Source organism: Cheilinus undulatus, linkage group 11, assembly GCF_018320785.1.
Source record: "Cheilinus undulatus linkage group 11, ASM1832078v1, whole genome shotgun sequence".
Lineage (NCBI taxonomy): Eukaryota > Metazoa > Chordata > Actinopteri > Labriformes > Labridae > Cheilinus > Cheilinus undulatus.
In genome coordinates, this window is record NC_054875.1 from 50,330,876 (window position 1) to 50,343,059 (window position 12,184).

Here is a 12,184-nt window from a genome sequence, read left to right on the forward strand (position 1 = left end):
AAGGTGGCAAAAATGGTGAAAAAGATCAAAAATGGGATAAAAGTGGATAAAAGAAGTTGCAAAAATGAGCAAAAAAACAAAAGAAGAAGCATTAAATTGCAAGAGGTGGCTTAAATTGGCAAAAAGTGGTGGAAAAATGGTAACAAGTAGCAAAAATGGTCCAAAATGGACAAAAACATGGAACAAAAACGAGAGAAAAGTGACTTAAATGGACAAAAAGCAGTCAAGAGTGGCAAAATAGGGCAAAAAAAATAGGAAACAATGGGTATTAAATAGCAGAATGTAGCTTTAATGGGCAAAAAATGGTGAACAAATGGTGAAAATGGGCCAAAATGGGATAAATGTGGCAAAAATGGGCAAAGAACTAGAAAAAAAGGTGTTATTCAGTGGCAAAGGCAGCTTAATTGGGTGAAAAGTGGCAAAAATGGTGAAAAAAGGAAAAACTGGGATAAATGTGGCAAAAATGGAATAAAGAGGCCAGTTATGTTTGACAATGAAAGCCTTCTGTATCAGTACTGGCAAACAAACTGATTAATGTGATTAACTTCTGAGGTCAAAGTTTCCCTTACTGAGGTTTTTTTGGGGGAATAATATCTCAGATAAAGACATGATCTGTGTTAGACTACAGTATTTTTTCTGAGGTTTTCTGGGGGAATAATATCTCAGATGAAGACATGATCTGTGTTAGACTACAGTATTTTTTCTGAGGTCTTCTGGGGGAATAATATCTCAGATGAAGACATGATCTGTGTTAGACTACAGTATTTATATGTCTTACCTGAGGTAGAAGCTCTCTCCGTAGGGCAGGACAGAGAAGGCAGCACACAGAGACCTCTTAGCACAGATCAACACGATCCTGAAACACAAACAGGTTAACGTTAGAGATGAAGTCTGTCCAAGGATGCACCAAAGAGGAATCCAGCTGTCAGCATCCAGGCTTCAGTGCAGTAAGACCAGGAGGACCAAGGACCCAAAGACTCAGACTCAGAGCCCCCCCCTCATGGACTTTTACAGTCTCTGCAAGAATCCCAGCACCATCACTGATGTTCTTTAATAGTTCAGTTAGCCTTTATGATTAGACTAGTACTCTCTCAGCTACAGATGATGGCTATGGTGATCTGTGTCTGGAAGCATGACTATCATCCATCTACTGACGTATTTTTACTAAAAGTCGACAGGTGAGGATGGAGTCCCAGTCAGCTGGTGCTTCTCTTCAATCAGAGTGTAAATTTGGTGTTTTGGAAACACTCAAACCCACACTGAGTCTGGAGATCCCCCTGATTTACCGGCTGAACCTTCTCACAGGCTTCACTGGGTACAGAGGATCCTCTGGAGAATAACCCCCCGTGGATCAGAGACTCCACGCCGCTCGCCTCCTTTGTGTCTGAGAGGAAAATGTTTACAGTCATTAGGTTTGGCTCAGGGAGCAAAGAGAGATGATTCACAGCGTATGAAAACACAAACACCTCTGAGCTCATCTGTTTGAGATGAGTAATATTTCATCTACATTTACAGCAGGAAGACACGAAGCAGCATAAAGACACGGAGAATCGTCTTTGACATGACCGTCCTCTCTGAGACTGTCTGAGGACCAACAAGCATTTATTCTACATGCAGCCAAATCAAAGAGGCTAACCAGCGCTAACACTGCAGGACAGATCTACCAGGTAGTTACGTAACCTGGACTGGAGAATAAAACAACATGAAGGCTGTTAGAGAGCAGAGCCTGATCCTGAACCTGGAGCTGCTGTGGGCTGAGGTAAAGAGGGGGCGGCTCTGCTGAGTCTCCTCGTGTCGTGGGCTAAACTCAATAAAACCTCAGGTACTGGTAGTGTGCCCACCTGATGACCCGGAGAGTCCCAGCTCTGCTAAACCCACGTGTTTGATACCAGGATCCTGATTCTAAAAGGAGACCACAGCAGACTGGTGTCAGGGAAGTCTCTCAGCAGTCAGAGTGAAACCAGCATGTTTGTTTACAGACAGATTAGCTACAAGTTTATTATCAAGATCATATTTAGAGCAGTGCTAACCAACCAAAGAGCCAAACTGGTGAAAAATACATTAAAGAGCCACAATCTAAGTGGTGAAGAGTGGCAACTAAAATAAGTTAATGGTGACAAAAGTGGTCAAATAGTGGCAAACACTGGGAGAAATGTGGCAAAAATGGGCAGGTAGTGACCAAAAAATAATTAAATGTGGCAAAACAATGTAAAAAAAAAGTCAAAAGTTAGAAAATGGTGGGGAAATGGGCAAGAGTGTGGCATTTGATTGCAAAAGACAACTAAAATGGGGAGAAGTGGGGGAAAAAATGAGTTACAGGTGGCAAAAAATGCTCCAAAAGTGGCAAAACTGTGGCAAAAATATGTGAAAAGTGAAAAAAATGGGCAAAAATCAGCAAAATGTATGAAAATGGGAAATAGGTGGCATTTAATTGCAAAATGCAGTTTAAATGGGCGAAAAGTGGCACAAAAAAGGGGCAAAAATGGGCTTAATTCAGTAAAAATTAGAAAAAAGTAGCAAAAAAATGCAAATAAGGGCAATAGAAATATACAGAGAAGACTAGAGGTTGACAATATAAAGGAGGAGGCTGGGGTGGAGGAGGTGAAGCTTTAGTCTATAAAGGAGGAGGCTGGGGTGGAGGAGGTGAAGCTTTAGTCTATAAAGGAGGAGGCTGGGGTGGAGGAGGTGAAGCTTTAGTCTATAAAGGAGGAGGCTGGGGTGGAGGAGGTGAAGCTTTAGTCTATAAAGGAGGAGGCTGGGGTGGAGGAGGTGAAGCTTTAGTCTATAAAGGAGGAGGCTGGGGTGGAGGAGGTGAAGCTTTAGCCTATAAAGGAGGAGGCTGGGGTGGAGGAGGTGAAGCTTTAGTCTATAAAGGAGGAGGCTGGGGTGGAGGAGGTGAAGCTTTAGTCTATAAAGGAGGAGGCTGGGGTTGAGGAGGTGAAGCTTTAGTCTATAGAGGAGGAGGCTGGGGTGGAGGAGTTGAACAGTGAAAATAAAGTGGGAACTAATTAAAGTGTTTTGGCCGTTTGTTTCTGACAGGAGCCTTAATGAAGCCGTCTCCTGTGGAAACATCATCTCTGCTCTGATTCTGGACTGAAACGGTCCCTGCTGCTCTGCCTTGTCCCTTCGTCCCATGAGAGGGGTGACGAGTTTAGACTTAATGCTGTTGTTGGCTGCGTGCACCGCTGAGACCCACAGCTTGTGTTTTTATGTTGCATGGGAAAGTGGAGAGCAGGAAGTCAGCGGGGAGTTGAGTGGAAACAGCAGAAGCATCACAACAGGCCGGCTGAAACGTGACTGAGCGGGGGACTCTGTCTCTCTGCATTACCACTCTCTACATTACACCGGGGACACAGAATTCCACGGTCACCTTAAAAAGAAAACAGCAGACTAATCCTGGGGGGATCTACACCCCTGACCCTGCCATGTAATGAGTGAGCTAAAAAAAATCACAGAGGACAAACAAACTTAAATAAACTCGCTATCTACCAGGAAAAGAGAGGTTCAGTAGAGGAACGGTTCATCTGGAGGAGTTCACTGTGACAGGATATGAGCTAGAGAGCTGTTGGTTTAACCCTGGGCTGTTTGGCTTTCAGATCCCTCAACTTGTAGACTTCTGGGACAGTCACAACTTTAATCACAAAGGTTTACAGGAAGAGCTAGTCTGCAGAAGCACCAGAACCTGGAACTTACTGCATGGACTAGTATTTTTGTTTTTAACTATGTTTGATTGAACTCTTTGGATGTTCTCCCTGCATATTTAGACTATAATTAACACTGAAAATTCCTTTAATTGGCTGGAAAGAGGGGGAGGACCAATGTTTACTCTAAGTAGAAGACAAATTAGAGGATGAAGAATGGAGGGGGGGAGTAGAGAGGCTTTCTGTCCTGATCCCCTCACGGACGAGGCTTATTAAAGAGTGGAAACGATCTTAAATAGCCCAGGATGCAGAACTTTGAGTCAGCAACATGTGCACCAGGAGGACAGAGACAAAAGGAGATGGTCCACTAGTTTATTGATCACAGATAAATCACTAGAATGCTAAATTGGTTGGCAGACTCTGATATCAGACTCATTCACAGCACGTCTGTGAGGATGCAGGCTTGTTTCTCCTCTGCTGTGCTGAGAGGATCACGAGGGAGCTGGTGCACTCCACTGTGCAATGTCTACTGGAGGGCACTGGAAATCCATGTGGCATTTTCCTGCATTATCAGTGTCAGATTAGTAACAATCTAATATTGTAGTTCATGGTGTCTGCAATTTTGAACTGAAAGTCAGGCCTTATTTGAGTGCTTTAGACTTAAGACAAGCACACATCAGTGCAAAAAGTCAGCAGGAACAAGAAGAAAAACAGGATTCAATCATGTGATCTCCGACATCTGTGATCCTAAACGGGTCGTCCTGAAGAGCTCAGAGACTTCAGCATGGTTCTGTGAAGATGTCACCTTAGGTAAAAGTTCATCCCTGCTGGATATTCCACAGTCACCTGTCAGTGATATTATTAGAAAGTGGAAGAATTTAGGAACAACAGCAGCTCAGCCATGAAGCAGAAGACCACATCACAGACTGCTAAGGATCATGGGTAAAAGTCTCCGAGTGTCTGCTGAAGAGTTCTGAACTTCCTCTGGCATTAATGTAAACACTAAAACTGCAGCAGGAGCTTCATGAATGGGTTTCCATGCCAACAGCTGCATGCACACCAAGGTGAGACTGGGTGTGGAGGATGCTGGGAGAACGTTACCTGTCTGACTGTGAAGTTTGGTGGAGGAGGGATAATGGTCTGGGGCTGGTGTTCAGGGTCTGGTCTAGACCCCTTATCTCCAGTGAAGGCCGATCTTAATGCTTCAGCAGACCAAGACATTCTGGACAATGCTATGCTTCCAACAGTTTGGGGAAGGCCCTTTTCTATTCCAGCAGGACTGTGGACCAGAGACCAGAGAAGGACTAGAAAGACTAGAGTCCTGACCTCAACCCCATCCAGCACCTTTGGGATGAACTGGAACAGAGATTGTGGTCCAGGTCTTCTGATCTTGTGGAAGCCTTCCAGGAAGAGTGGAGGCTGTTAGAGCTGCAGGAGGACAACTTTACATTAAAGTACATGGATGTGAATGTCATCACAGTCCCTGTTGCTGGAACGGTCCTCTTTGGTGACTGACTGATGAACTTTGTGTTGAATGATCTTGATTCATTAAGATGTATGCAGCCAAAACAACGCTGCTTTGTGAAATCAGTCATTTAAACAGTCCCTAGTGTCACATTACAGAATGTTGCTTCATTTAATTAGCTGACTACCATTTATCCTGCCTGTTTTTACTCAGATTTGAACTCTGGATTACTATTTATAACCTCTGAGTCTCAACGTTTGGGGGGTTTACCTTGGCTGTTTTAAGTGGATTAGGATTACTGACCTGCAGCAGCAGCAGAGGAGGTGTGAGAGCTGAAGCTTCAGTTTGACCTGACTCAGAGCTGGACTACTTTATACCGGCTGATGGGTCAGTTATAGAATCACACATCACTTCACAGACGGCGCTCCTCTCAGCTGCAGACTCCAGAGCAGTGTTACTCAACCAAAGAGCCAAACTGTTGAAAAATACCTGCAAGAGCCACAATCTAAGCAGCGAAAAGTGCCAAAAATGGCTTGAAGTAGCAATAAAAATACGTTAAAGATGGCAAAAATGGTCAAAAAGCAGCCAAAATGGATGAAATGGGGGTGAAAATTGGGAGAAAAAGTGGAAAAAGAGTCAGAAAGTAGCAGAAATGGGTGAGAAGTTACAAAAAAATGAGTTACAGGTGGCAAAAAAAGGTTCAAAAGTGGCAGAAACAAGGCAAAGAAAAAGAGTTAAAAGTGACTAAACTGGGCAAAAAATAGGAAACAAGTGGTATTTAGTAGAGAAAGGTAGTGGAAATGGGTGAAAAGTGGTGAAAATGGCACAAATGGGATATAGTGGCAAAAAGAAGTGGCAAAAACAGGCAAGAAAAGAAGAAGCAAGTGGTATTTAATGGTAACAGGTAGCTAAAATGGGTGAAAAATGGCAACAAATATGGTGAAATATGGCAAAAATGGGATAAAAGTGGTAAAAAGGAGTGGCTAAAATGGGCAAAAACTAAGAAAAAAGTGTTTTTTAATGACAAAATGTAGCTTAAACAGGTGAAAAATAGGAGAAAAAATGGTGAAAAGGGGCAAAATTGAGAAAAAAGTGGCAAAAATTGGGTCAAAAAAGTTGGAAAAAGGTGGTGTTTAATGACAAAACGTTGCTTAAATGGGTGAAAAGTGGTAAGAAATGGTAAAAAGGGGTAAATATGGGAAAAAAGTGGCAAAAAGAAGTTTCAAAAATGGGCAGAAAATGGGAAGAAAAAGTGAATAAATGTCAGAAAGTAGCAAAAAATAGGTGAGAAGTGATATACAAATGAGTTACAGGTGCAAAGAATGGTCCAAAAGTGGCAAAAACAGGCAAAAAAGACTGAAAAGTGACTAAAATGGGCAAAAAGCAGTCAAGAGTGGCAAAAATGGGCAAAAACTAGGTAACAAGTGGTATTTACTGGCAAAAGGTAGCTTAAATGGGCAAAAAGTGGCAAAAAATTGTAAAAAGGGGCAAAAATGGGATAAAAGTTTCATAAAGAGGAGGCAAAAATGGGGAGAAAAGGAAACAAGTGCTTCTTAATGGCAAAAGGTTGATTAAATGGGCGAGAAGTGGCAAAAAATGGTGAAAAGTGGTAAAAATGGTATAAAGGGGCAAAAAAGTTTCCTTTTTTAAGGATTTCTGGGGGAATAAAATTTAAAATTAAGACATAAAAGAGCCACAGGTTTAGTAGCACTGCTCCAGAGTATTAACTACAGCTGATCAGATCAGTGAATATTAGCATTAATCCTGGTCTATTATCACTGAGACAGAGTCATGACACTGTGATGTGAGCTGAATAACATCCATAATAAAAGGTGAAAAGAGGACAGAGGAAGAGGATGAAGAAGGGGGACTTGTCCATGACTCAGATTAGTGAATGAGGCTGGATTTCTTCTGAACTCTCTCATTTCCGTTGACTTTTCCATCTAATGCCGTTCATATTAAGCAGAATCTGCTCTATTTTTATGGATGTAGACGACAATTATGAATTTAAATCTTCCTGAGAAACGGCTTCACTCTGAAAATGACTGTGGAGTCTCCCTGAGGGCACGTTTACTCCGTCTGTAATCCATGCCTGTTAAATTCTCCCATCAGCCCCAGCAGACTCACTCTTAGCTGCCGTCTCCTCTCTGTGATGACTCTGAGGCTGGGCTCAAACACTAACAGGCTCTTAGCTGGTCTATTCTAAAACAATCAGGCTGAGTCTATAATTATCTGAGGAGATGCTTCATGTTTCTGTGACCCAGAGCTCTGATTTATTCACCCCACACGGAAGGACCAGAATAGAAAACAATAGAGGAAGAGGTGAACGGCGTGACAATGTCCAGGCGCTGAGACATGAGCCAGCAGCTCCGTCCTGCTCCTGATAGAGTAAAGGCTGCACACGTCTGCATGCCAGCAGAGTCTGGATGGACGGAGCCTCAGACTATAACAAAGATTTCACAGCTATGAGCACAGGGGCCCTGGGGGAAATCAGAAATAAGAGTTTACTCACACTAAATGGATTAAACACATTCTCATCATGCACTATGATTAAAAAATTCAGTATTAGGCGTACCTTTTTTTATCCTAAAACCTGATTTATTCAACACCAGCCAGAGTTTCCAGAAATAAAACAAGATGCCGACGCAAAAGTGTAAAAAAGCAAAACAAAAAACCTGTCAAAATGAGGCTGGCTGAAAAATCCAAGAAATCACTGTAGCTCCCACCAAAAAGTCAGTTATTACAGCTGAGAAAACTCGTGTTCATGGCCTGGTTTGGTAAAGTTTCTGCTCTTTAGGGACACAGGTGGCCGAGAGCGTTGGTTCCCAACCTGGGGTCTGGGGCCCCCCTGGGATGGGTGCCAAAGATCTTTGGGGGGCACAAGGCTTTGTCTGCTCTGAAGCTGCCAAAAATAGATTTGCAAATACTGACTAAAACCGAGATAAAGCTGTCATTAAGTAGTTTATACACTTTAGGTAAGAAAAGCATGCAAGGGCCTTTCTAGGGTTTTAGCAGTGAATCTAAATTAAGATCTATGCTGATTTTCTGGCACTTTTCCTTCTCTGGGGGGGCTCCACTTTTCTTAGGTACATGTAGGGGGGGCTCCACTTTTCTTAGGTACATGTAGGGGCTCCACTTTTCTTAGGTACATGTAGGGGGCTCCACTTTTCTTAGGTACTTGTTGGGGGCTCCACTTTTCTTAGGTACTTGTTGGGGGCTCCACTTTTCTTAGGTACATGTGGGGCTCCACTTTCTTAGGTACTTGTTGGGGGCTCCACTTTTCTTAGGTACATGTGGGGGCTCCACTTTTCTTAGGTACTTGTTGGGGGCTCCACTTTTCTTAGGTACATGTAGGGGGCTCCACTTTTCTTAGGTACTTGTGGGGGCTCCACTTTTCTTAGGTACTTGTTGGGGGCTCCACTTTTCTTAGGTACATGTGGGGCTCCACTTTTCTTAGGTACATGTGGGGGCTCCACTTTTCTTAGGTACATGTGGGGGGGGGGCTCCACTTTTCTTAGGTACATGTGGGGGGGGGGCTCCACTTTTCTTAGGTACATGTAGGGGGGGGCTCCACTTTTCTTAGGTACATGTAGGGGGGGCTCCACTTTTCTTAGGTACATGTGGGGGGGGGGCTCCACTTTTCTTAGGTACATGTGGGGGGGGGGGCTCCACTTTTCTTAGGTACATGTAGGGGGGGCTCCACTTTTTTTTAGGTACATGTAGGGGGGGCTCCACTTTTCTTAGGTACATGTAGGGGGGGCTCCACTTTTCTTAGGTACATGTAGGGGGGGGCTCCACTTTTCTTAGGTACATGTAGGGGGGGCTCCAAGTAAAATGGTTGGGAAACACTGGCCTAGAGGTTGGGTTGTGCCCCAGGTCCACAGGTGACCCTGCTTCAAGTTTCAAGACAATCTTCTTCTAATAAGGAGGACAGACACAAGATCTCTCCTTTCTGCTTTTTAAAACTAAAAAGGTGAAAATCAGACTGAAGCAGCCACACAGAGGAATCTGTCCAGAACAAGACCACAGTAGGGAACATCTCCTCCATATCTGCTACAAGCCTGTTTGTCCCAGGTTTTCTGGTTCCCTGTTGTTGAAAATCAAGCTCTGGCTGCTCGGTACATGAGTGAGCCTCCCTCAGGCTCTGGGCGTCTCTAGCTTCTAGCTTTGTGTTGCTGCTTTTGCAGATCTTTGGATGGTGAGTCGATTCAGTTTAGACTCCACCGTCAGACCACCAACAGATCCAAACTAGAGTTGCACTCGTCTGAAGACGTCCTTATCTGAACCTCTTCACCGTTGTCCTCTCCCTCCTCCACGGACTCGAGCTAACGCGTCTAAATATCAGCATCCATGTTTGAGTTTTACTGTTCTGACTTTTGTCAACAGGAAGGTAAAACTATGCTGCAAAGCTGGCGTCATCATTTCCACTAGGTCAGCTGTTGTAGCTTCAAAACGCCACTCCAGACCCCTGTCTGTGACATCACTGAAGCATACGTCCATGTTTGTCTCTGACTAGGCTCTGGTTAGAAGAACCTGGTGTGATTTAGATCAGTGTTACTCAACCCTGCTCAACCAAAGAGCCAAACTGTTGAAAAATACATTTGCAAGAGCCACAACCTAAGGGGTTAAAAGTGGCAATTAAAATACGTTAAAGGTGGAAAAAGTGGTCAAAAAGCGGCAAGCACTGGGAGAAAAGTGGCAAAAAAGGGCAGAATGTGGCAAAAATAGGTGGGAAGTGACCAAAAATTAAGTTAAAGGTGGCAAAAATTGTCAAAAAGTGGCAAAAATCTGAGAAAAAGGTGGGAAAAATGGGCAAAAATCAGAAAAAGAGGTGGGAAAATGGGCAAAAAGTGGCAAACACTGGGGGAAAATTGGCAAAAAATGGGCGAGATGTAGCAAAATAAAATACAAGTGTTAGAGGTGCCAAAAATGGTCCAAAAGTGGCAAAACTGTGGCAAAAACTTAGTGAAAAGTGACTAAAATGGGCAAAAATCAGCAAAAAGGTGGGAAAATGGGAAATAGGTGGCACTTAATTGCAAAAGGTAGCTTAAATGTGTGAAGAGTGATAATTAAAGGGAAAAAAGGGGCAAAAATTTGCAAAAGCTGGATAAAAGTGGCAAAAAGAAGTGGCAAAAATGGGAATAATGTTTCAAATACAGACAAAAATAGCCACAGGTGGCTGTAGAGCCACCATGAGTATCACTGATTTAGAGTCGATCCATGAATAGACTGATTTATTACAGTGAATAGAGACTGCATGGCCACTAACACTTCAAGCATACTCTATTCTTGTCCTCAACACATTTCTTCTTCACAGACCCTCACTGGTGGGACACAGCCTGACGTTACCTCATCAACGGTCTACAAAAAGCCCCCGGCACCGACCTTGCTGAGCTTAGGTGTTGTTCTGTAACTGAGCACGGAGAAGGCAGAGGGATAAACATGCAGCTCAACACCAGCCAACCATACCTGTATGAAGACTGGCTGGACTAGAGCCGCCAGAGTCCAGGATGTGTACGGTTTATCCTGTGAAGATAGCAAAAACTCAGAGCAACTGTTTTTGTCTGAATATTTTTTTTTTAAGATTTATTTTTGGGCCTTTTTCATGCCTTTATTTGATAGAGCAAGGACCGTGGATAGACTCAGACACAGGGAAGAGAGTGGGGAGAGACATGCGGTGGAGGGCCACAGGCCGGATTCGAACCCTGGCCGCCCACGTACATGGGTAGTCCTTTAAACCACTCGACCATCTGTGCTCCCTGTTTTTGTCTGAATTTTAGTCAGAAATGTCCCATTACACTGAACAAGCAACACTCAGCAGACAGGCCCAGATTAACATCGGATTTTAAAAGCAAACATCAGGACTGGATTTCTTTGAAAAAGTAAAAACGATCCATCAATGCTGCAGGCAGACCTTAGATGAGCGTCTTAAAATGAGGCATACTAACTGAGCTTCTCCCAAACTTGGGCATGCTGCAGCCAAATCTAAAACCTGAAAATCTTCTGAGGTCCAAAAATCCTCCAACAACCACAGCATGAGAGTCTGATAAACAGAGAACGTCGCTGTGAAAGATGAGTGTTCTCAGACATTCATATTTCTGGGAGTGTTTGAGGGTCACTGAGTAGAAGCAATGAGCCACCATTAGATATTTTATTAAGATGGAGAGCAAACATCTATAAACACGAGGAGATGACTTCTGTTGGTGCATGGATCTGTTTACCGCTATCTGCTGCTTTCAGCTTTAATGTTTAGAAGAGGAACGACAGCAAGAGACAGAAGTTTATAGAAGAAACTGATGTAGGAAGGAAACAAGGACACTTGCTCGCAGTCAGTTTTAAAATATAGTGTATATTAGTTATTGTGCTGTGATCCCAGGAGTTATATATATTCAGGCAGGTGAGGGTGCTCTTCCCTGAGTCAGCTGTTAATAAGTTCAAAAATAACAAATGATGCTGCAGAAAGCTTAAACTGATTATTGTTAACCTGTCATTGCTAAGAATCACCTCTGGTTTACATACATGTTTTAAACACCCTAACAACCATGGACTGGTTGGTGTAATCTCAGTCAGAGTTTTCCTTTGGTAAAATCTAATAAAATGAAATGATGATTATCAGGGTAAATATCCAGATTTACTTTCTGATCCACCCACCTGCTTCCTCTCATGTCGCACTGCTTCATGTTTTTGAAGCTGATCTTCTTGGTGTGTCGAGGTCTGGGAGAGCCACCGGAGAGGTTACGGGTCCTGCAAAGATACGGACAGAGAGAGAGACCGTTCAGAGGGTCTTTATTTCAGGAAATCCTGAATAAATGCACACACTCGTCTGCACCTGCAATAATGCATGCAGACATTTAAGACCAGGGTAAAAATATTCACTGCATTATTTTCCTATCTAACCAACAGAGCAGCTGATTAGTGACCCCTGTGTGTGTGTGTGTGAGTGTGTGTACTTGTGTGTCTGTGTGTTGAAGGTCATGTGATGAGCCTGGCTCGCCGACCTTGTGGGATTAAAACAACAGACGTGGGCCATGAACACAGGCCAAGGAGCTGAGCTCTGTGACATCACAGCAGTTATATA

The 12,184-nt window shown here is 43.4% G+C and overlaps 1 protein-coding gene across 2 annotated transcripts in view; it reads right to left on the reverse strand.

Annotated features, from left to right (window-relative positions):
* Positions 1–12,184, reverse strand: part of cables2b (Cdk5 and Abl enzyme substrate 2b) — a 78,934-nt gene that overhangs the window by 20,634 nt on the left and 46,116 nt on the right. For both annotated transcript variants that reach the window (XR_005992565.1, XM_041799492.1), the window contains exons 2-3: positions 11,758–11,850; positions 779–856 (exon numbers count right to left, since the gene is read on the reverse strand). Coding sequence is in view for 1 of the 2 variants with exons in the window: in XM_041799492.1 (XP_041655426.1) it covers positions 779–856; positions 11,758–11,850 (171 nt within the window). In the remaining variant the exon portion in view is untranslated. The remainder of the gene's footprint in view (positions 1–778; positions 857–11,757; positions 11,851–12,184) is intronic.